We start from the raw sequence: 24,698 nt of genomic DNA on the forward strand, positions 1-24,698 counted from the left end.
CATGGTTTTGAACATCTATAACTTTGCCATGTTTTTGAACGTCTTTAGTCGTCATGGCAAGTTTGCCATATTTTTAACACCTTAATTAAGTCGCCATGGCAAGTTTGCAACGTTTTTTATTGTATTTAGTTGACATCTTAATTTAAAAAGTGTTTGCCATGTTTTTAACAAACTTAATTAAAAGAAAATTTCCATGTTTCTGCACATCTTAAGTTTACCATGGCAAAGTTCGCCATGTTTTTGAACATCTTAAATTGCCATGGCAAGTTTGCCATGTTTTTAAACATATATAACTTTGCCATGTTTTTTAACATCTTAAGTTGCCATGGCAAGTTTGCCATGTTTTTAAACATCTATAACTTTGCCATGTTTTTGAACATCTTAAGTTGCCATGTTTTAAAATAAAATAGTGCCATGGAAAAATCACATGAATTTTGTCATAAAGAGCATTTACACATGCGAAAAGGGCACATGGTAAAAATAGGAGGTTTGTTCTTTAAAACACAAAATATATGATGGCAAATTTAGCAACAATGGGCACGTGGAAAATACACTATTTTTGTCGTGTGAGAAAATAACATGGCAAAAGGGTCATAAGTTTTGCCATGGGTAAAAGCAAAGTTAGAAGATAAAAAATTGTTATGTTGTCAAAGCAAAAATGTAAAAATTGCCATGGCAACATTGTTCGGATAGGTAGGCAAAGAGACATGATAAATGTTGTCGTCATGGCAACATAAGTTTCTAGTTGCCATGGCAACCACACCTATACAATTAACAAAAAAATTGAATACATGGCAACACATCCATAAAATTTACATTGCAAACACAATGTTCATTTAGTTCCATGGCTCACACATCTATAAATTTACATGGCAAAAACATAACATTCTTTTAGTTCCATCAGCTTCTAGTTGCCATGGCAACACATCATAAATATACATGGAAAAACACAACATTCTTTTAGTTCCATGGCAGAACTATAAATATTGCACTGATATGAGAATCGCAAAAAAAATCGGTTATGCATTCCTGGGGTAATCACATGGCAATTGAAGAGATAAACTAACAAAAATGAACAAACAAAGGTTGAGCAAAGGTGCTACCTGAACATGGATGTAGCCAACACAAGGGGCTTGTGCAGTGAGCCGCCGTAATGGTCAAGCTCGAGCTATGTCCCGGTCCTGCACGCTGGTAGATTTGTAGGAGCTCGTCACCGGGGAGTGGTGGCGGGGTGCGCGTCGCGGGGAATGTTACGCTGGTCAGCGGAGGGGAAAGGGGATGAGACTGGGAGAAAGTGAGAACAGGTGGTGGGGTAAAAGGAAAGGGATAAGAGGAGTGTGCCGTTGAGGGTGTTCGGGGACGACGCCTGTTTCACCGAACAGGGACAAGACGTGACGTGAAGCCCCTAGTCTCTTTACGATCTGTGCAAAAAATCCAACGGTGCTGCGCACGTTCGGGACGGGACGATAGAATACTGGTCGTTCGGAAGTTATTGAACCCGAAAAGAAAAGATAAGTATATTTTCGTCATTCAACTCTGTCTAAACTATAGAAATCATCCCTCAACTTCAAAACCATTAAAATTCAGTCCCTCAACTATTTAAATTGGATACTTTTGGTCCCTCATAACACTTGTAGTGGTTTTAATATGACGTGGACCTGGTTTTGAATAAAAACGCCCACGTGACCTGGTTTGACCGCCACGTCACTTAAGCGAATGAGTGTACCCGCCGGCTCTCCCTCCCTCACGTTCTCTCGATCCTCCTTCTCCCATTCACGATCAGACGACTAAGTGCACCTGGTCCCGCATACATTTCAAATCCCTTCTTCCAGGATTAGCATCCCTCCATGATATCCATATAGTTGCCTTGTTGCCACACTCACACTCCACCGCCAACCCATAATCCAACGGCCCCTCACGGTATGGGATGGGGGACAAGCGACCGAGAGGGATCGATGGTGAAGAACAAGAAGACCCGCGTGAGCGACTTGAACTGGCCGAGGTTGACATCTGCATGCCAGCCGAGGGACTCACTGTGGGACCCCCCCGCCTGATCGCTCGCGCCGCCTTGCACAGACAACCACCACCGTCTAAGTCGTTGTTGCCGCCTCCTTGCCCAGCTAGCCACCACCGCACAGCCACCACCCTGCTCAGCCAGCAACCAACGCGCGTGAATCTCCACCGGGCCATGCTCCACTTTTCAGACTGTCGCCGCTGCTCTAGGGTTTTTGCGAGATAAAGAGGATCGAGTGAATGCGGGAGAGAGAGGCAGCGAGGCCCTCAGCCACTTAAGTGACGTGACGGTCAAAACCAGGCCATGTGGACGGTTTTAGTCAAACCAGGTTCAAATCATACTAAAACCACTGTAAATGATACGAGGGACTAAAAGTATCCGGTTTAAAAAGTTGAAAGACTGAGTTTTAGTAGTTTCGAAGCCGAGAGACTATTTCTATACTTGAATGAAAGAGTTAGAGGATGAATAATATACTCATAAAAAAATTGGTACTACTCTACCACAGCTGGATTTCGCGGTTAGCCCAGCGTCCCAGCCGCGTTTCCTATTCGAAAAAGTCGAGTCGTTGGCTCATCTTTGTGAGCTGTGGGTCCCCGGAGCAGGAGCAGGCGGAGGCGCCAACCGGACGCCAAAACCCCGCCCCCGCCCCAATCACTACGCCCTTTCCCCTCGTCGCCCCCACTTTTTTTCTCCCACTCCGCCCCCCGATTCTCCCCAATCCCCTCTCGCCGCCGCCAGGAGGCAGCACCGGAATCGCGGCGACCGAAGATCCCCTCCGACCCGCGCCGAGGAATCCCGCCGATCCGCCCGCGCCTCGCGGATGGCCCTGCACCAGCACCACGCGGGGTCGGCGTCCGGGTCGGCGTCGGCGTCCAGCTCCAGCTCGGGGCTGCACCTGCCCGCCTCGCCCTTCGGGGACACCACCCACACCAAGCTCTTCGTCGGGGGCCTCGCCTGGGAGACCACCAGCGAGAGGCTCCGCCGCTTCTACGAGCGCTTCGGGGACATCCTCGAGGCCGTCGTCATCACCGACCGCCACTCCGGCCGCTCCAAAGGATACGGCTTCGTCAGTGCCCGCCCCTCCTCTTCCTCCTCCACTGTTTCGCTGCTGTCGAATTCTGCTTCCACCTGTTAGTCTTCCTGGAAGCGCTGTAGCAGTGCTGGATTGTTTACGAGTTTCATGGTCGTCTCCGCAGGTGACCTTCCGCGATGCTGAGGCGGCCACCAAGGCCTGCGAGGAACCGTCGCCGGTCATCGATGGCAGGCGGGCCAACTGTAACCTGGCGTCGCTAGGTCGCGCCCAGCCTTCCACACCCCTCGGTATTACTCTCTTCTAATACTACCTATTTGGACTAGCTTGTACCCACATTTTTTAGGCCATTTCATCGAAGTAGTTACTATTGTTTGCAAGTTAATGCATCATAGTTGTTGCTTATTGATGTTGTCTTGTGCAATCTAAATCAATTAGTTCTGCCACGAGTCTTCCCTAGCAAAAGTTGTAACATGACTAGTACATGAGTTCATGGTGCTTAGTTACTTACTCTGGAATTCAATTAACCCCCATCATGTTGCAAAGTAAATCAAGAATTCAACTACGGATAGGAAAGGGCTAGGGTTTTCTTACCAAAAGGTTGTTTATGTGGTAATAATAGTGTCCTTTCTATATGCATGTGTTCTAAAAATATGCATTGTATATAGGGCGGCCAAGATCAGCTGGCTCCTACTTTGGCGTTCCCGTCCCAAGGGGCATTTATGTAGGGGGTTATGGTCAGCAGCGACCACTTCCGATTGGGTACTACCAGTATCAGGGATTCCCGGTTCCACAATACAGGTAAGATGATTTCCAAAACGTACAGTACAACTTGTATAAAAAAGCAAAGCTTTTAAGAAAATTCAGTGGGTTGACAATGTATCAATGATGCTATCAAACTGGCATATAAGACGAAGTATTTAGAAGTTCCATCTTGTTCCTAGATTGTCTGTTCACGATTTTCATGTTCATTTTAGGCCGATTCTTCACCATTTTTCAATATAATTTGTTCATGTTTATACCCTTCAATTTGCAAAATTTAAATAGATTGCAATTCTTTTACTGATTTTAACTACCAAGGTACTTCTTCTCTAAAGAAATATAAGAGCGTTTAGATCACTACTTTAGTGATCTAAATGCTCTTGTATTTCTTTACGGAGGGAGTACTTGATTTAATAAAGATGTAAACGATCAAATTAGAATCTAGAATGCAACCATACTCTGCAAGATATTTTGTCTAGTTTTTTTCCCAATTCCCCATCATCATGTATCACTTGGGCACAAAAGTATGACCAGATGTATTTGATTTTCCCACATTGTGTAAATTATGCATATGCTATTGCTTGTCCCTCGTTAGCCATCTATCATCCGTCCCACTCCCACTCACTCTTTCCCCTGTTCCTTTGAAAATGATCAAATCATCAAAACTGCTTGAGTTCATGGAGCAAAATATCACTGTTTGGAATCCATAAGAAGTACATTCAGTTCATTTTCTTCTTTTTTTGCAGTTACTCCACATATGGGACTGAATACATCTATCCACAGGTTAAAGTGTGAACATGTAAACTTCAATATTCTTGTGGAACACAAGTCATACTAAGGATTAACATATTCTAGAAAAATGTCTCTTTGCAGGGTACATTAAACCCATATGTTGGTCAGCAATATGTTCCAGTTTATGGTGTCTCAGCTGCAGCAAATACTGCTAACCAACCATTTAGCCAATTGAGCCCATCCATTTCTGGTGGGGGCAACGGCTATCCGATGATGCATGGTTACAGTATGCCAGGAAATCAATTTGTGCATCTCACTGGGTCAAACTTAATTAATTCATCCCCAACAAATCGTCCCACCATTCAGGCTCCCTTTTTAGTAGGTAAGCTTTCTCCAGATCACATTTCCACTATTTGTTGGGCCTTCTTTTCCATCATAAAGAAAGGGCCTTCCAAATAAACTCAGACATGGTTTCAAGATCCAACTGCATTCACTAAGCAACATATGTTTCCACTCTGAATTATTATGCTAACATAAATACTCCCTCCGTCCCAAAATTCTTGTCTTATATTTGTCTAGATATGGATGTATCTAATACTAAAACGCGACTTGATACATCTGTATTTAGACAAATCTAAGACAAGAATTTTGGGACGGAGGGAGTACAATTTTCCATTTTTCTTCCTGAATCTTTTCTGGTATGCTATTTGCCTTATGAAAATGTATGTTTTATTTGGCTTTTGTAGCAGCACCAGTTCCCTCCCATCCACACTTGGTTGTACCAGCCCACTCACCTCAGTTTACACAAGCTAGTGGTTCAGACTAAAGAGCAAGCTGAACTATGCACCCAACCATTTATACCTTGAGGTTTGCTTTATCTGGATTGTTGTTATCTTGTTTGCGTGTTGACTGTCTGGCTGTAACTGACACTAGATTTTTTTGTTTGTGCCAGGTAACTTTAGTTTGCAGCAGGACTAAAAGAACAGTGCTGCTGTATTTGCAGCACTTGTTCTTACCTGGAAAAAATCATCCTTGTATTCATAAGGTATGTGTTGTATCAAGCAATCATCCTTGCATTCATCGATTAGTGCGTAAGTGCACTTGGATAATGGTCTCCTAACTGGACCCATTTGAGCATGCATGCGTGACTTTGGTCTGTTCATCAATACAACTGTTACACAGATTCTAGTTTTGTTGATGCTGGTTTAGCTCCTGCAACTTGATTCTTACTCATTGATAGTAACTTTTGGGATGTAACTCTACAGGTTGTCCTTATCATGGTCGACATATGTACCTGGAGATCATGAACTGTCCCGATGGATGGGGCGGTATCTCAAGAGCGACGGCTGCTCTTATCAGTCTGGCTTGGTTCAAATCCTGTCCTGGTGGGGGACTGTGATCGTCGATGTCTAGATACAGCATTATTGATTCTGTATCTGACAAGTCATGGATATATGGTGGATGCTGGAATGGAGTCCAGCACCCTGTAAGTTTGACTAAACCAAGGGGATTAGTCATGATGGCACTCTTAAGAATCAGGGATGAGTCATGATTTGATGACACTGAGATGAGTATCCATCTGAAGAGTCACCAAGTTAGTGTGCTTTAGTGTCGCAAAGTTTGAGTCTTGCACAAGCAAAAGTCAGTGTCATGATCTATCACTCTTGTTTCGCACTAGGCCTATTGATAGCCACATTATGGATTTATGATGCTCCGCTCGAGTGTAAGCAGGATGTTCAGTTTGCCCAAAGGGTGGCCGGAGATGGTCCTGCGTCTGTACCAACTTCCCATTAGAGCTTCTCTGCGTTATTACACAACTGGTGATCAGATCAAGGTGCATTTTTATCCGTGTTCCAGAACAAATTGTTGTTTTATAATATGTCCCAGAAGTTCTAATTTACATTCATGATGCTCTGATCTTGGTAGTTCCAAGATCGGAGTCTTGATGTACTTGAATAATAATAAATCATTCTGCTGCGAGTCCAGTGATGCGGTGCCCCTCATCATGGATTTTCATGAACTCGGTGGCATGAAAAGATGTACTGTTGGTCCAATTGAGATGTGCTGTTAATTCAAGAAAAATAGTTCGTGAACAATGTCCATGTGGTATGTGTACCCTCTTGCTGGGGTTAATGGCCCTGCCGACATGTATACATGTTGTCAAGTTTGATCCTTTCTGCTCCGCCTGAATGGAACCAACACATCTTACATGAATGTGAAGAAACTCCTCGGTGCTTTATGAGCAAACAAATATACAATTGGTACATCCTATGTCTTATCTCTTGAGCGCTTTATGAGCACGCAAATGTATACAATTTTTACATTTTTATGTGTTCTGCAAGGCCAGGTGAGCAAGTCATTCCAGCTGCTGGGATTTCCTACACATTCAGAGCTACTGAATCCTGGCGAAGGCTTGACATAAACACACCCCAGTTTGAATGCTACCGAACCCTGTAAACGCAACTTTGAAAGATCCTATGTCTGGATGTTGGAACGGCCATCATAGAACCCTCAATTCGAGTTTGTCATATCCAGCTTTTGTCTTGTACTTCTCAAATAGTTCTTGCATCGCAACCACAAATTGTTCATGTACCTCGTTTATCTGTCAACACCAAGGCATGTTAGGATCTTAAACAAGAACATGGTTTCAAAACTTGTTTCCAGAGTTGCAAAGAAACCAACATGATAAAATCACACATTCATCATATTTTAAACAGATCTAGAAAATGATGCCCCTAACGAGCAACTGAGGCTTTGGTCCAGAATGACAAAAATGCATACCAGATTTTGGCCTTGGGCGCTTAACTATCTGTTTTCCAGTTCTGTTTAATAGCAAAATCACATCTAACATTTGCTCAATCTTTTTTGGTCGGATGCTAAAACGCCCAGAATGATTCTCACCTCATCATATGTAGGCTGAGGATTTTTCTGAACCTCGATTGGTCTTCCAACAACCAGATGAAGTGGTGTCGCGAAAGGGATGGGAGTCCTGTATTACAAATTTACACATGTAAACTCATGAATGCCAATACGAATACTGAAACAAAATTATTTGGCATTTACGCAAATCAGATCAGTGGAAATATACCAAAAGAAGAAGATATATGCATTCAAGAGCATTACCCGTATTTCCCGAAGAAAATAATTGGAGTAAATTTAATTGCTCTAGCAATCTTCACAATCAACTTGCCACCTGGCCTCCACCACTTGTACACAAGGCTCTAATAGACAATAGCACAAATATATTCATTTCAAAGTTAGGTGGCCTGTTCAAGTCAGCAACCCATCCACTTCCATCAACATAACATTTATTATGCACCCATGCATGAAATCAAGGATAATGCAATATTGCATATCATGTGGCATAAAGAGGTGGCGTTACCTGTCCGAAGCAGAAAACTGGGACTAAAGGAGAACCTGTCTCCATAGCGATTTTAACAAAACCTTTTCTTGATTTCAGAAAGGCAACCTGAAAATTGCAAGAATTGTTGGTCATTACCACATAAATTGACTGATAACAACATGTCATCAATGACTATGCAAGAAGAACAACGCCGCAGACCTCTGAATCATGATCCATGTGAAGCATCTCCTGCACACCTCCAGGCACTACGATGCAGGTATAACCAGCTCGAAGGTAGGAGTTGAAATTCTTTCTAGAAGCTGGAACCAACCCCAGCCACGTCCATATCTGCCTCAAGAACGGAGTGTAGAACACCTAACGCCAACCAGAAATTCACCAATTAAGAGCGCACCTACTAACCACTTACCGAAAGACTGAATTCAATCAGACATCGACAGTGCACATTTAGGAAGGTAATGAGAGGGTTCCTCACCGCGGTGCTTGCAAGGACCTTGGTCTTTGGCAATGGCATGAATCCAACAAGGTCCAGGAGGGCCCCAAGGCCGATGGGCAGAACAGAATGCGGTTCATAACCGAACACTGCAAACACACAACAGTAAAATTACAAATCGAGCGGCTCTGCACAAAAAAGGCAGGCTCCAATCTTTCCTGCTCAACTTTTACTTCCCCCTTTTATTTTAGTAGACCCAAAAAAGGGTAGAGGAAGCTCACCGTAAGCTCTTTTGGGGTCAAAGGCCTTGTAGTCCTCCACATGTAGAGTGACGGGGAAGTACCCAACGACGTACTTGCTTATGAATCTGCGGAGTCGTCCACCGAATGTGAGATCCAGGCAGCATGGCAATGCACGGGACGACGAATCGAAAGGGGGAGGAGGAGGAGGGGGGAGGGGGAAGGAGGCGAACCTGGCGATCTTGCGCCCCAGCCTGCTCTTGTCATTGAGGGGCAGGAGCATGAAGAAGAGCTGCGTGCCGAGCACCCTGCACCATCGAAACGAGCACGAGCGTGAGCGAAGAGGGATTAACCGGCAAGAACAGCAGCAGATAGTGAAAGGAGAAGGGAGACGGGGGGAGTGGATCGGTGGACGGACATGGCGGCGACGCGGCGGGGGAGGAGGAAGAGGGAGGCGATGACGAGGAGGACGTTGAAGTGGATGGCCCCCAGCCAGAGCGCCAGCGCCAGCGTGGTGCGCAGCGGCGAGTAGGCCGTGGCCCTGAACACCGTGGTCCCGTCGGGCGCCGCCTCGGCCCCGGCCGCGGCGCCGTTGCTCAGGCCATTCCCCGCGCCCATCCCGCCGGGAGCCTCGGTGCGGTGGGGAGGAGGAGGACTGGGGGCTTCTCCCGCGTGCGTCGCGCGCGCGCGCTTGCCCCCTTCTCCGGTGGTAGTGGTTTTGTCCGTGGCGCGGGGGCGTGCGGGCGGAGTCGTCCACGGCCGTGTGTCGATCCTTTTTCCTGCCAGCCTGATTACTTTGCTTTGCGTTCGCCGGTGCCGTGCCAATCCTCGGCGCGAGGCGTCGGACCGTGCCGGGGCGGATCCGCGCGGACTCTTCTTCTTTCTTCCAGCCGGGTGCCGTGCGGGCGGTGTGTCCCTGCCTCGTCCCGCGCGTCCCCTTCGGGGTGGTTGACTCTTTTGCCTCGTCGGGATGGTTCGCGCATTCATTTCAGAAGTATCAAGAGCGTATACAAGGCATCCAGACGTGTCATCAGTACTTCATTTGGTCGTGCCTGCAGTCGTGCCCCGTGTATCCGAACTCCAAACTCATGTACACACAACAAGATCAAAGTATAACATAGATAAATTAAATATAGCATAGATCATAGATCAGACATAGCAGGTTTAACTTACAACATGACATAACCAGTTTAATTTACAACTGAACATAGCATACGTTATTCACAAAAAAAGATCAAACATAGCAAGTTTAACCGAACATAGGATCACAAATTCACAAAAGTTCATCCTATGATAGATAAGATAGAGTGAGAGAGCGTCCCCTTCCCCTGCGGTATCCAGAGCAGCGGTAGTACCTCGCAGTGTAGGCGTCTGTCGTGGTCCTAAGACTGACAGTAGAATAGGGGGTAAGTATGAGGAGGCAAGATCCTAGCTATGGAGTAGTTGTACACGCGAGTTTTACGAGTTCAGGCCCTTCTCGGATGAAGTAACAACCCTACGTCTTGGTGCCCTGAGGCGGTCGACTGGATTATATGTATGTGTGTGAGTTTACAAAAGTGCGAACCCCTGTCCCAAAGGAGGGGGTGTGGCTTATATAGAGTGCGCCAGGACCCCAGCCCCCCTCCGTTACACAGGGTTCAATGTTCATAAAAGAGGGGCGTTACTGGTAACGTCTGTAGTAAAGTGTTATAAATGCCCATAAAGCTATGGCTTAAGTCTTGACCGTTGCAGAGTGGAGAGTTTCTCATCTTCTGGTGGTCGAGTGTCTTCAAGGTGGTCGAGTGAGCACATCTTCATGGTCGAGTGGACGATGGTTTCTCTTCGACTGCTTCTGATTCTTTGTAGAGATGTCCTTGGGGAGGGTATGTTGGACAGATCCATGACCCTACCCTAGGTACATAGCTTCATCATTAGCCCCCGAATGGATCAGAGTTTGAGTGGGGAAAGAGTTGGGAACACTTCCGACCCATTCTTTGTGCTACGAGTATATCTCATTCTGAAACAATGAGTTGAGGTGAGGACGTCGACTCCTTTCTCAGTCGCCTTGGTCCATTCTTGGTTTTTGTCGAGTGAATTTTCACGGTAGGATTCCGAATGATGGTGTAGAGGATGTTTGTCTTCAGTCTGACAGGTTGTTCTGCTCCCCGCGGATCTCGTGGGATTAGAATTTTGGGAAGTGCGCCAGACGGACGGAACCGAGGTTATCGGGATGGATTAGGCAAGTCTTCTCGATCCCCACGCCACCTTTTTCGCCACGTATTGCGCGCGCGACTATTGCGGGATTTGTTTAGATCGCCTGGGTCCACCAGTCAGTCACTCGGATGACGACCTTATAAAAGGCCTCGGACCAGGCCTCTGCCCCGTGCGCTCCCATTCTCTCTTCTTCTTCTCTCAATCTCTCCGCCACGCTCGCTTCCGCCCTCATCGCCGGACCTTTACTCGAGCTCGACCCGCCGCCATGGGGAAGGAGAGGATGGTGGCGCTGGAACGCGCGAAGAAGGCGACAGCGAAGGCGAAGGGCAAGCGGACTAGCCGGGGCGGACCCTCATCGAGATCCGGCCTGCCGGCAGGCTGGATCCAGGGCGATTGGATCCGCTCGACAATCACCCAGGACGACCTCGACGACCTGGTGGAGGGGGGACTGATCCCCACAAGTCAGCATGGCTCCCGGGGAACGAAACCGAGCCGCAGCCGAGGGAGGGTGAGTGTGTTCTCCTCGCCACCCACGTAGATCGCGGATTGTCACTGCCTCTCCATCCTTTCTTCCGGGGTTTTTTGAACTTCTTTGGGGCTCAACTCCACCATTTCACCCCAAACACCATAGTCTATCTGGCCGCTTTTGTGTCGATGTGCAAAAACTTCTTGGGTTGTCGACCGCACTGGGGCCTTTTCAAACACATCTTCATCTGCCGATCCCAGTCGGTTAAAAAGGCCAAGTCGAGTGACGAGAAGACACAAGTGATCCAGATGTGCGGGGGTCTGGGGATCCAGATGAGGAGCAAGAGTACTTTCCCAGCCATGATTCTTCCCGACTCGGTCCGGGGCTGGCAGTCGACTTGGTTCTACTGCAAGGATCAGCCGACCCCGGGCCAGTCGACCGGACTTCCTCCTTTTCTTTGGCTCGAGTGGAGAAGCCCGCCCCCTGAAGGTAGTTCCAGAAGAGAAGGTGCGGGTCAAGGTGCTGGTCGAGCGGGTCGTCCAGCTTGTCCGCGACGGGGTGACTGGGATGGACCTGCTGGAGGTCTTTCTCGGTCGACGCATCCAACCTCTTCAGGCGCGCGATCATCCGATGTGGATGTACTATGGGCTCGAGGATTCCACTCGGATCCACCCGGAGGACGTCAGCGAGGATACCTTGGAGAAGTGGTTGATGGGGATCACCAGCAACAAAGAAAACCCTCGGGGGTCTAGGAGGGTGATTCCATTCGACAACTCGCACCAGCCGGAGCAGGTAAAATTCTGTCTTATCAAGTATCTTTTCGATTCACTGAGTGATGTCTTGTTTGTGGTCGACTGAATTTCCTTTGATCGTTATCCTTTCAGGCCCTCATCGACATGTACTCAATGCCCAACGGAGTGCAAGACCAAGACGCTGAGGAAGAAGGGAGCGGGGGCGAGAGCGGCGAGGAGCATTCGGAAGCCGAGGAGGACGAGGAGAGCGACGAATCGACTGATGACGAAGAAGTCGACTTGCCTCCTCACAGGGAGAGGAGATCCAAGCACGCTCACGACTCGGCAAGCACTCCGGACTTGGTGGCCGCGCCGATTGGGCAGTCGTCGAAGCGCCCCAGGACGTCTTCCCCAACACCGACTGAGAAGGCTCCAAAGCAATCCAAAGTTGCGCCGCCTCCAGCGCCGAAAGCGCCGAAAGCCACCTCTTCCAAACTGCCAAAAGCTTTGCCCAGGATCAAAGTGACCGTTCCTACTATCTCCGGGTAACCATCTGACTTGTCTTTTTCGTCGACTCGATTAACCAGACGTAACCGATTGAATACGGGTCTTTGCAGTGCTGCTACGTCAGGAACCTCTTCTTTCCAGTACCGGGACAAGGAAATGGAAGATGCGGTAACCTCCAACCCAGGTATAAACTCTTGTGATTTTGTTCTTGATTCTTTGGTCGATTGCGTTCGAGTGGTTCACCTGGGGTTGAATGATCTGCCTTGCAGCTCCACCCAACATCATTGATCTTCCAGATGACGATGAAGATGTGGCTCTTAAGCCCAGGAAGAGCAAGAAGGTAGCAGCTGGCAGGGTGGCTCGGCAAGAACCAACTACAACACCTCCCGTCCGTCAGGCTGAAGACGCGGGCAGGGCCTCTGTGACGTTCGCTGCACCCTTGTCGAGTGGGCATCCCGCGCCGTCGACTGCACCTATGATTTCTTCAACTGTCCAACTCCACACCACGGAGCTCCAAGCCGCCGCACCTGGGTCGTCTGCACACTTTTTCACCAGCTACCCCGTCCCGGACAACCAGTCAGAAGCGGCTGCGGAAGCCATCCGACAGGCTGACATGATGATGGAGCGGGTGAAGACGGTGCACGAGAACAACCAGGCTGCCTACGACGCCAGTGCCGCCCTTCGGGCCAATGTCCAGGTGAGTAGACTTTTCGACTGTTTTTGTTCTCAAAAATCTTCTTCTGCACAATCTCCTGTTGTTTGCGTCGAATTAGAGCACCCACTGGGTGTTTTGTTGTTTTTGGTAGTTTCGCTCTTCCACTCGGTCTGGGCGAGTGGGATCAGAACTGGTGGGGGCACGCTAAGTGCACCCACTGGGTGTAGTCCCTGAGACCAGCAGTCGATTGGGGTCTGAGTTCTTCTTTCTTTTCTTTCTACTCCTTACACTCGACTCCGGCGGGCCGGTCGAGTAGGATCTGAACCGGTGGGGGCACGCCAAGTGCACCCACTGGGTGTAGTCCCCGAGACCGCGGTCGACTGCTGGCAGTCGACTGGGGTCTGAACAGCTTGCTGCCCTTTTTTTTAACCTGGTCCGGGCGGACCGGACGAGTTGAGTCTTAGTCAGCGGGGGCACGCCAAGTGCACCCGCTGGGTGTAGCCCCAGAGACCGCAGTCGACTGTGTGTAGTCGGCTGGGGTCTAAATGGACTTTTTTAGGTTTTATTCACTCGGAAGTGAACCGCCTTTAATCCTATCGATTGATCTGTCTTTTGCCTTCTACAGAAGTCTTGTACTCTTATTTCCAAGTTTGCTGAACTCGAGGAGAAGCGGAGGCAACTCAACTTAGACTTGGAATTGGCTCAGCAAAATCTGAAAAAAGCTCAAGACGAGGCTGCTGGTATGGAAGGTAACTGATTGTCGACTGACTTTCAATATATCTCTTTGATCTCTTCTTTGATTTGATTGCTTCTTTTGCAGAGAAAATGAAGTTGGCTCTGGAGAAGAAGGACTCGGACCTCGCCGCCGTGCAAAAAGAATCCCAAGACAAAACCGCTCTCGCAGACAAGAAGCTTGCTTCAATCGGAACGCTTGAAGGAGAGGTGAACAAACTGAAATCTTGTCTTAATGAAGCTAACCGCGAAATGACCAGTCTGAAGAAGGACAAGGTCGTCCTGAATGAAAAGTTGGAGTCTGCAATCCGCAAGAGGAATGACACAGAAGCTTATCTGAGGACTCTCGCCAAGAAGCTTTATCTCGCGCTGGAAGGTATTTCCTTTAATCCGACTGTGTTGATGCTTGCGATCGGATCTTGCTCGGTTGATTGACTAACTTTTGGCTGCAGAACTCTGCCAAGACTTTGACGAAGAAACTGGAAGGGTCGAGACGGGTCTGGACCCTATCGCTTCCCAGTATGCGACGAAACTTCGATGAATGTGCTCCGACTGGAGCCCCATATCGCCAGCGCCACAAGCTACCTCGCACGCCTGAAGGAGGTTGTCTCTCGAATCGACTCATCGCTTTGGCCGGGGCGACGCTTCAGAATGACCTGGAATCCTTGATGACTCGACTGAACGAGATCCCTGACCGAGTGCAAGAATGGAAAAAATCCTCTGCCCGGTGCGGTGCTGACGTTGCGCTGTCCTTGGTGCGAGTCCATTGCAAGGAGGCTCTTGAAGATAAGCTGGCTGCGATCAAAGTCGCTAACACCAAAAAGCATGACTTCCAGTCCTTCATGGAGACTTTCATCGCTGCTGCCACTCGGATTGCTGATGGGATCGACCTGGACTCATTCGTGGAGCCTGCCGTGCCTCCTCCGGCCGAGTGAACAGAGTCATGAAACCTGAAATGCTTTAAATTTTCCTCGGAATGCTGAGTGATTGCTGTAACCGTTGAACTCCTTCGGGCTTGATGCCCGAGTAATTTTGATTTGCTACTCGGAACCTTTAGGATTTATCTGAATTTGGTTTATTTCCGAATGCGCTTGTGTTTGTCCTCGAATGGACTTTGCTCACTGCTTTGAATAGTCTTTGCGCTGGAGACGCAGCTCTGAGATGGCGGCTCCAATCGACCTGTGCTTCGTCGTCCTTACGGATAGGGATGGAGCGGGCGTTGTACTTGCGCCGTAGCTCCGAAGGAGAGGGTTGCATTCGACCTGCACTTCGTCGTCCTTGCGGATAGGGATGGAGCGGGTGTTGTACTTGCGTCGTAGCTCCGAAGGAGAGGGTTGCAGTCAACCTGCACCTCGTCGTCCTTACGGATAGGGATGGACCGGATGTTGTATTTGTGCCACAGCTCCGAAGGAGAAGGTTGCAGTCGACCTGCACCTCGTCGTCCTTGCGGATAGGGGTGGACCGAGCGTTGTATTTGTGCCGCAGCTCCGAAGGAGAAGGTTGCAGTCGACCTGCACCTCGTCGTCCTTGCGGATAGGGATGGACCGGACGTTGTATTTGTGCCGCAGCTCCGAAGGAGAAGGTTGCAGTCAACCTACACCTCGTCGTCCTTGCGGATAGGGATGGACCGGATGTTGTATTTGTGCCGCAGCTCCGAAGGAGAAGGTTGCAGTCGACCTGCACCTCGTCGTCCTTGCGGATAGGGATGGATCGGACGTTGTATTTGTGCCACAGCTCCGAAGGGGAAGGTTACAGTCGACCTGCACCTCGTCATCCTTGCGGATAGGGATATGTTTCAAACTTAGGCGAGTACTGGACTACAGCTAAGTCTCCTAGTGAGAGAACTTAGGCGAGTGCTGGACTACAGCTAAGCCCCCGAGTGGGAGGATTGCTCTCCACTCGGTAGGATTTTTTCAAACTTAGGTGAGTGCTGGACTGCAGCTAAGCCTCCTAGTGAGAGAACTTAGACGAGTGCTGGACTGCAGCTAAGCCCCCGAGTGGGAGGGTTGCTCTCCACTCGGTAGGATTTTTTCAAACTTAGGCGAGTGCTGGACTGCAGCTAAGCCTCCTAGTGAGAGAACTTAGGCGAGTGCTGGACTGCAGCTAAGCCCCCGAGTGGGAGGGTTGCTCTCCACTCGGTAGGATTTTTTCAAACTTAGGCGAGTGCTGGGCTGCAGCTAAGTCTTCTAGTGAGAGAACTTAGGCGAGTGCTGGACTGCAGCTAAGCCTTCGAGTGGGAGGGTTGCTCTCCACTCGGTAGGATTTTTTCAAACTTAGGCGAGTGCTGGACTGCAGCTAAGTCTCCTAGTGAGAGAACTTAGGCGAGTGCTGGACTGCAGCTAAGCCCCCGAGTGGGAGGATTGCTCTCCACTCGGTAGGATTTTTTCAAACTTAGGCGAGTACCGGACTGCAGCTAAGCCTCCTAGTGAGAGAACTTAGGCGAGTGCTGGACTGCAGCTAAGCCCCCGAGTGGGAGGGTTGCTCTCCACTCGGTAGGATTTTTTCAAACTTAGGCGAGTACCGGACTGCAGCTAAGCTTCCTAGTGATAGAACTTGGTGAGTACTGGACTGCAGCTAAGCCCCCGGGTGGGAGGATTGCTCTCCACTCGGTAGGATTTTTTCAAACTTAGGCGAGTACCGGACTGCGGCTAAGCCTCCTAGTGAGAGAACTTAGGCGAGTGCTGGACTGCAGCTAAGCCCCCGAGTGGGAGGGTTGCTCTCCACTCGGTAGGATTTTTCAAACTTAGGCGAGTGCTGTACTGCAGCTAAGTCTCCTAGTGGGAGAACTTAGGCGAGTGCTGGACTGCAGCTAAGCCCCCGAGTGGGAGGGTTGCTCTCCACTCGGTAGGATTTTCTTTCGAACTTAGGCGAAACGGATTCGCGACTAAGCCACCCACTGAGGGATTTCAGAAGTAAATGAGAACACAACAAACGAATGATAGGACCATAAGCTCTTGTCTTTGATAAACAAATTACAAAGGTGTTTCTTATTACATTTTATTCGAACGAGTGCTTAAGTATAAAAGGGGCAGAGCAGCTCCGCGTTCCAAGCCCGTGGCTCGTCTTTCTGATGCTCAATACTGTAAAGATGGTATGCTCCGTTATGGAGAACTTTGGTGATGATGAAGGGGCCCTCCCAAGTTGGGGCAAGCTTGTGTGGTTTCTGTTGATCCACTCGAAGAACTAGGTCTCCTTCTTGAAAGGCTCGACCCCTCACATTTCTAGCGTGGAATCGACGCAAGTCTTGCTGATAGATGGTCGACCGGATCAAGGCCATCTCTCTTTCCTCCTCCAAGAGATCGACTGAATCTTGTCGGGCCTGTTCTGCTTCCTCTTCGGAGAAGAGCTCGACTCGGGGTGCGTTGTGGAGCAGGTCACTTGGCAGAACAGCTTCGGCCCCGTAAACCAAGAAGAAAGGGGTTCGTCCGGTCGACCGATTAGGGGTTGTCCTCAAGCCCCACAGAACTAACGAAAGTTCATCAACCCAAGTGCCTACTGCGTGTTTGAGATCACACATCAGTCGGGGTTTCAGTCCTTTGAGAATTAGGCCATTGGCTCTTTCTGCTCGTCCGTTCGACTGCGGGTGAGCGACCGAAGCATAGTCGACTCGAGTGCCCTGAGAGGCGCAGAAAGCTCTGAACTCATCAGAATCGAAGTTCGACCCGTTGTCCGTTATGATGTTGTGTGGAACTCCATATCTGAATGTCAATTCTCTGATAAAACTAACAGCGGTGCTTGCATCAAGGTTCTTGATAGGTTTAGCTTCGATCCATTTGGTAAACTTGTCGACTGAAACGAGCATATGAGTGAAGCCGCTCCTACCAGTTCTCAGTGGTCCAACCATATCCAGACCCCAAACAGCAAAGGGCCAGATGAGGGGGATGGTCTTCAGGGCTGACGCCGGCTTGTGAGACATGTCGGAGTAAAACCGGCAGCCTTCACATCTGTCGACTATATCTTTCGCCATTTCATTTGCTCGTGGCCAATAGAATCCAGCTCGGTATGCTTTAGCCACGATGGCCCGAGAGGACGCATGATGACCACAGGTCCCCGAGTGGATGTCATTAAGGATCATTCAACCTTCTTCTGGTGTTATGCATTTCCGACCGACCCCAGTCACACTTTCCTTGAATAGCTGCCCTCTTATCACAGTAAAGGCCTTGGATCGATGGACGATCTGTCGAGCCTCTTCTTCATCCTCCGGGAGTTCTTTCCTGAGGATGTACGCAATGTAGGGCACCGTCCAGTCGGGAGTAATGGCCAGAACCTCCATGATCAGGTCGACCACGGCTGAGACCTCGACTTCAGTCGGATCTGTGGCGCTCTTAGGTTGCGGGGGCTCTTCAGTAAAAGGATCTTCCTGAATTGTTGGCGAGTGGATATGCTCCAAAATACATTGCTGGGAATGGCTTCTCTCTTGGAACCTATCTTTGCCAAATCGTCGACTGCTTGATTTTTCAGTCGGGGTATGTGGTGGAGTTCTAACCCCTCAAACTTCTTCTCAAGATTTCTCACCGCGTTGCAGTAACCAGTCATGGCTGGGCTTCTGACGTCCCACTCCTTCATCACTTGATTAACTACCAAATCTGAGTCGCCATAGACCATAGATGGCCATGCGCAACCCATACAGGAGTGCTTCATATTCTGCTTCATTGTTGGAGGAATCAAAGTGAATCTGGAGGACATATCTGAGCTTGTCTCCTCGGGGGGATACCAGAACTACTCCAGCACCAGAACCGTTCAACATCTTGGATCCGTCAAAGGACATGGTCCAGTGCTCAGAGTGAACTTGAGTCGCCAGTTGCTGTTCGATCCACTCGGCGAGGAAATCTGCTATTGCTTGGGACTTGATAGCTTTCTTTGCCTCAAACTTGATATCCAAGGGAAGGAGTTCAATCGCCCATTTGGCCACTCGACCAGTTGCATCTCTGTTGTGCGGAATCTCTAACAATGGAGCGTTGCTGACGACTATAACAGAGTGATATGAGAAATAGTGTGCAACCTTCTTCGTGGTCATGTAAATCCCATAGACAAGCTTCTGATAATGAGGATATCTCTGCTTTGACGGGGCCAGGACTTCAGAAATATAATAAACTGGGCGTTGAACCTTATAATCTTTTCCTTCCTCTTCTCGTTCGACCATAAGTACTGTACTGACGACTTGTCCGGTGGCTGCTATATAAAGCAGTAGAGGCTCTTTGCTGATTGGAGCAGCAAGCACCGGCTGGGTGGAAAGCAGGGCTTTTAGCTCTACAAACACTGCATCAGCTTCTGGGGTCCACTCGAACTTGTCTGATTTCTTCATCAGTCGGTAAAGAGGCAGCGCCTTTTCACCGAGGCGAGAAATGAATCGACTTAGGGCGGCCAAGCAACCAGTAAGCTTCTGGACATCATGCACACGCACATGGCATTTCATTCGGAGTATAGCGCCTACTTTCTCTGGGTTAGCGTCGATTCCTCGTTCGGAAACAAGAAAACCGAGTAACTTTCCGCTTGGAACTCCAAACGTGCACTTTGATGGATTGAGCTTGATATCATACCTTATGAGGTTGGCAAAGGTTTCAGCAAGGTCAGTCAGTAGGTTGGAACCTTTACGTGACTTGACCACAATGTCATCCATGTATGCTTCCACATTCCGACTGATCTGAGTGAGCAGGCACTTCTTAATCATCCGCATGAATGTGGCTCCGGCGTTCTTCAAACCGAATGGCATTGTGACATAACAGAAGCACCCAAACGGGGTGATAAAAGCCGTGTTTATTTCGTCGGGTCCATACAGACGGATCTGGTGGTACCCGAAGTAGGCGTCCAAAAACGACAAACGCTCGCACCCTGCAGTCGAGTCGACTATCTGGTCGATGCGAGGGAGAGGAAAGTGATCTTTCGAGTAGGCCCGATTGATATGCTTGAAATCGATGCACATGCGTAGTGAGTCGTCTTTCTTTGGGACCATGACAACATTGGCTAACCACTCGGAGTGGTAAATCTCTCGGATAAACTCAGCTGCCAAAAGCCGAGCCACCTCTTCCCCGATTGCCTTTCTTTTCTGGACGGCGGACCGTCGAAGATGTTCTTTGATTGGTTTCACCTTCGGGTTGACTCGCAAACGATGCTCAGCCAGTTCCCTGGGAACACCCGGCATGTCAGAAGGCTTCCATGCAAAGATGTCCCAGTTCTCACGGAGGAACTGGATGAGCGCTTCTTCCTATTTGGAGTCGAGTGAAGTCGAAATGTGAGTTGGAGCACCATTGGGATCTGTCGGGTGAATGTGAATTGACTTCATTTCACCAAACGACTGGAATGTTGATTCTGTGGCTGGCTTCTTGGCTCGCAGCAAGTCACTCGCATCTGCATTTTTTTGGTATTATTGCAATTCTACCACGACCATCTGGGCATCAGCAATCTTTGAGCCCTTCTGGAAGCACTCTTCCGCCTTCTTCCGATTGCCAGAGATAGTGATCACTCCTCTGGGACCAGGCATCTTCAGTTTGAGGTACACGTAACATGGTCGAGCCATAAATCGTGCATAAGCTGGCCTGCCCAGAATTGCATGATAAGCACTCTGGAAATCCACAACTTCAAACATCAACTTTTCTTTGCGATAATTTTTGGAATTACCGAAAACCACGTTGAGTGCAATCTGACCGAGGGAAGCAACCTTCTTGCCTAGAATGACACCATGGAAACTCATATGGCTTTCACTGAGTCTGGACATCGGAATGCCCATTCCTTTCAATGTTTCTGCATACAGTATATTCGGACCACTGCCACCATCCATCAGGACCTTTGTCAGTCGAGTGCCTTCGACCACCGGGTCGACCACCAGTGCTTGCCTCCCAGGGGTGGCGATGTGCGCTGGATGATCAGACTGGTCGAATGTAATGGTAGTCTGCGACCACTTCAAGTAACTGGGTGTCGCCGGAGCGACCATGTTCACTTCCCTGTTGATGACTTTCAATCGACTTTTGCTCTCAACGTCAGCAAAAATCATCAAAGTGGAATTCACATGGGGATAACCATCGTCATCCTCTTCCTCATCCTCAGCCTTGCCTGCCTCCTTCTCTTTTTCCTTGGGCTGTTTCTCTCGGAACTACTGGATTAGGAGCTGACACTGCCGAGTGGTGTGCTTCGGGTAAATGAAATTACCTTCTTCATCTTTTTTGGTGTGGATATGGCACGGCAGATCCAACACGTCATTTCCATCTTGATCTTTTACTTTCTTGGGGTTCCACGGCCCTTTGTGCTTCCCCTTGAACTTTCCTTGAACCACAGCCAAGGCTTCACCCAGAGCAGCTGGCTCGGCCTTGCGCTTCTGTTTCCGACCGGAGTTCCCTCCTCCAGCTTCATGGGCGACTGCTTTGTGCTTGCCACTCAGGAGCCGCTCTTCTTCTTCACCATTGGCATACTTGGTGGCAATTTCCATCATCCGAGCCAGAGTCATATTTCCTGTCCGGCCGAATTTCATATTCAACTCTCGATACCTGACGCCTTCCTTAAAGGCACAAATTGCCTGATGATCTGACACATCTTCTACTGTGTGGTGCAGGGTGATCCATCTCTGGATATAATCCCTCAAAGTTTCATTCGGTTTCTGAACACAACACTGCAACTCTGTCAAACCTGCCGGCCGTTTGCACGTGCCCTCGAATGTTCTGACAAACACTCGGGCGAGATCTTCCCAAGTATAGATGCTGCCAGGTGCTAACTGATTCAACCACGCTCTAGCCGAGCCCTCTAACATCAAAGGAAGGTGTTTCATGGCCACTTCATCATTGCTGCCACCAATCTGGACAGCCACTCGGTAGTCTTCAAGCCAAGTGTCAGGCTTGGACTCCCCGGTGAACTTACTAACTCCAGACGCCAACCTGAAGTTGGGGGGAATCACCGCAGCTCTGATAGCTCTGCTGAAGCACTCTGGACCAGAGACATGCACCCTGTTGCTGGTTTGTGGACCTCCATCATGGCCCTCCCGGTGAGCTCTGTTTCTGTCGACCAAGCCCTGCACGAGAATAGATCTCGCATCAAAGCCTGGCTCCCTGGGGTCGATTGGAATACCTCGCCCAACACTGTGAGGGCGTCTGTCTTCATGCTGCCGAGGCACGTACGACCCGCTCCTCGGGGGAGGCATGGGCACTCAACGTCGATCATCACGATCGACTCGGCGATCATACTGCTCTCAGTTTCTGTACTGATCTCGTCGATCCCCACGTCCCTCACGCCTCGGAGGCGATCTTGGGCTATGCGCCGACTGAACTGATTCTGCCATCACAGATCTACTATGGATCCTATCCCGCGACTGAGATACAACTGTATTCTGCTCTCCCGCCGCCCGGAGCAAGGCTCAGATCTGCACCAGGCCTCGACCAGCTTCTAACTGGGAGGGTTGGATCGACTCCACTATCCGGGCAGCAGCAGCTAGATTCTGGATAGGGGTTCGGTATACCTGAGTTGGAGGTAGAAAAAATTGGCGTCGACTAGACTCAAGAGCACGTCGTCGAGCGCCATTGTCGAGTGCGCGCTGGAGGTTCTCTAGTCGAGTGCGCTCAGCCAGATTGGCCAAGCGCGCCTGCTCCAAGGCCTGGGCCTCGGGGGTTTCTCCAACTATAGGAGTGTGCAGGGCATCCATGTTCCGGCGACGAAGTTCTTCCCTCTGCTGCGAGGAGAGAGGTTCAGGGCGGTACTCCTCGTGAACGCGCGACGGATCGCCGTTCCCGTCACCTCCGTCTTCACGACTGAAGCCAGGAGGACTGCGTGGTCCATTGACCATCAGGACTTCCGCCGCCGAGTCACTGCTGCCGCACTCGGATGCGGTCTCTACGGAGCCAGTCGACAGATCGAACAGGCCGTAGAGAGATTCGTCGGGCTTGATCGCCGTGACTTGAGGGGTGGCCCATTGGCGGGCCACCGCATGCTTCACCCACCGCTGAAGCCTCGACCGACCAGTGCGCTTGCTCCGGCGGGTCGCAGGGAGGGGGAAAGCTGCTGGAGTCGACTGGTACTGGGTCGACGGTTGCTGCAGGAGGACGCCGCGGATGCACGCGCGAAAGTGCACCACCCCGCGGGCGGGGAGCACGTCGGCGTCGAGTGGTGCCTCCTGGAGCCAAGCGGAGTCGTCGGCGACAAACACGAGCACGCCGAGACGGATCTCGCAGCCCTCAGCCAAACCTCCGCCTGGAACCATGATGAAGGGGATCGGAAAAATTGCAACTTCTCCAATAAGTCGCTAAGACACCTGCCCCACGGTGGGCGCCAACTGTCGTGGTCCTAAGACTGACAGTAGAATAGGGGGTAAGTATGAGGAGGCAAGATCCTAGCTATGGAGTAGTTGTACACACGAGTTTTACGAGTTCAGACCCTTCTCGGAGGAAGTAACAGCCCTACGTCTCGGTGCCTTGAGGCGGTCGACTGGATTATATGTATGTGTGTGAGTTTACAAAAGTGTGAACCCCTGTCCCAGAGGAGGGGGTGGCTTATATAGAGTGCGCCAGGACCCCAGCTCCCCTCCATTACACAGGGTTCAATGTTCATAAAGGAGGGGCGTTACTGGTAACGTCTACAGTAAAGTGTTATAAATGCCCATAAAGCTATGGCTTAAGTCTTGACCGTTGCAGAGTGGAGAGTTTCTCATCTTCTGGTGGTCGAGTGTCTTCAAGGTGGTCGAGTGAGCACATCTTCATGGTCGAGTGGACGATGGTTTCTCTTCGACTGCTTCTTATTCTTTGTAGAGATGTCCTTGGAGAGGGTATGTTGGACAGATCCATGACCCTACCCTAGGTACATAGCTTCATCAACACCATCAGCAATATAACGACATCGGAATGCAGCCACCACCCGAGTCAAAGGATCATGGTTTTCATCCGAAGCAATTCAAGGGAGGAGAGTATCTACAACAGTGCCTTCAGGAAGGAGGCAACATCCATGGGTGCCGCCGCCTTAAATCCGACCAAAGTTCGATAGGGATTAACTCCCGTCGCGTACGCTAGATCTCTAAAATGCCACCATGCCGCCAGAATGGCCATGGCAACCAACCCGCACCTGAGCCACGCGCCCCACCCACGAGCACAGTGACTCTCTCTACTATGGGTGTCATCCCGGTAACCAAGACCATTCCTCAACCGCCACCATGACATATAGACACCGCTGATCGATGAAGGGCTGAAGGCTCCTCCTTCCAACCCACAAACGAACCCTTTTCTAGGAAGGTGGCCTGCTAGCTAGCTAGATCTAGGCACGGGAGAGTCGCAGCAGCCGCTAGCCTTGCCGCAGCCACCCCACCGCTATACTGGGCACCAGGGCTACCGACACGACCCCTCTTGCTTCTCTAGGTCTCGGCATCGGCATAGCCGGGAGGCTCCCTGCCTCCCTCCCTGGTTCACCCCTGCCACCACCGGACAACCATCAACGCCACACACTGGTGTTGGGGAACGTAGCAATAATTCGAAATTTTCCTACGTGTCACCAAGACAATCTAGGAGATGCTAGCAACGAGAGAGAGGGAGTGCATCTTCATACCCTTGAAGATCGCTAAGCGGAAGCGTTACAAGAACGCAGTTGGTGGAGTCGTACACACAGCAATTCAGATCGCGGCCGATTCTGATCTAAGCGTCAAACAACAGCGTCTCGGCGTTCAACACACGTGCAGCCCGGTGACGTCTCCCGTGCCTTGATCCAGCAAGGAGGAGGGAGAGGTTGGGGAAGACAACTGCAGCAGCAGCACGACGGCGTGGTGGTGGTGGAGCAGCATGGTTCTCCAGCAGGGCTTCGCCAAGCACTACGAAAGACGAGCAGGTGGAGAGGTAGGGCTGCGCCGAGAGAGAGAGAGACTTTCGTGTATGGTAGCCCC

General features: G+C 49.9%; 2 protein-coding genes across 4 annotated transcripts; one reads left to right on the forward strand and one right to left on the reverse strand.

The window, feature by feature from the left end:
• Positions 1 to 2,683: 2,683 nt before the first annotated feature.
• Positions 2,684 to 6,634, forward strand: LOC123128176 (RNA-binding protein 24). Of its 3 annotated transcripts, none has more exons than XM_044548110.1 (8): positions 2,684 to 3,080; positions 3,211 to 3,334; positions 3,713 to 3,845; positions 4,553 to 4,595; positions 4,680 to 4,920; positions 5,288 to 5,405; positions 5,491 to 5,583; positions 5,804 to 6,634. In XM_044548110.1, the coding sequence occupies exons 1-6, from the start codon at positions 2,835 to 2,837 to the stop codon at positions 5,362 to 5,364; spliced, it is 864 nt and encodes a 287-aa protein (XP_044404045.1). In that variant the 5' UTR covers positions 2,684 to 2,834; the 3' UTR covers positions 5,365 to 5,405; positions 5,491 to 5,583; positions 5,804 to 6,634. The 3 variants fall into 3 exon arrangements, with proteins under 3 accessions (XP_044404045.1, XP_044404044.1, XP_044404046.1); XM_044548109.1 differs by having other exon boundaries at positions 5,285 to 5,405; positions 5,804 to 6,576; XM_044548111.1 differs by having other exon boundaries at positions 4,553 to 4,589; positions 5,285 to 5,405; positions 5,804 to 6,576.
• A 120-nt stretch (positions 6,635 to 6,754) lies between these two features.
• LOC123128175 (diacylglycerol O-acyltransferase 2D) lies at positions 6,755 to 9,538 on the reverse strand. The gene is made up of 9 exons (XM_044548108.1): positions 8,990 to 9,538; positions 8,805 to 8,879; positions 8,614 to 8,699; positions 8,375 to 8,481; positions 8,101 to 8,256; positions 7,921 to 8,007; positions 7,662 to 7,759; positions 7,440 to 7,527; positions 6,755 to 7,140 (listed from the first exon to the last, which is right to left on the reverse strand). Exons 1-9 carry the CDS (start codon positions 9,187 to 9,189, stop codon positions 7,039 to 7,041), a joined length of 999 nt encoding a protein of 332 aa, XP_044404043.1. The 5' UTR covers positions 9,190 to 9,538; the 3' UTR covers positions 6,755 to 7,038.
• Positions 9,539 to 24,698: the final 15,160 nt, after the last annotated feature.

The sequence above is a fragment of the Triticum aestivum genome, chromosome 6A, assembly GCF_018294505.1.
Source record: "Triticum aestivum cultivar Chinese Spring chromosome 6A, IWGSC CS RefSeq v2.1, whole genome shotgun sequence".
NCBI classification, from domain to species: domain Eukaryota; kingdom Viridiplantae; phylum Streptophyta; class Magnoliopsida; order Poales; family Poaceae; genus Triticum; species Triticum aestivum.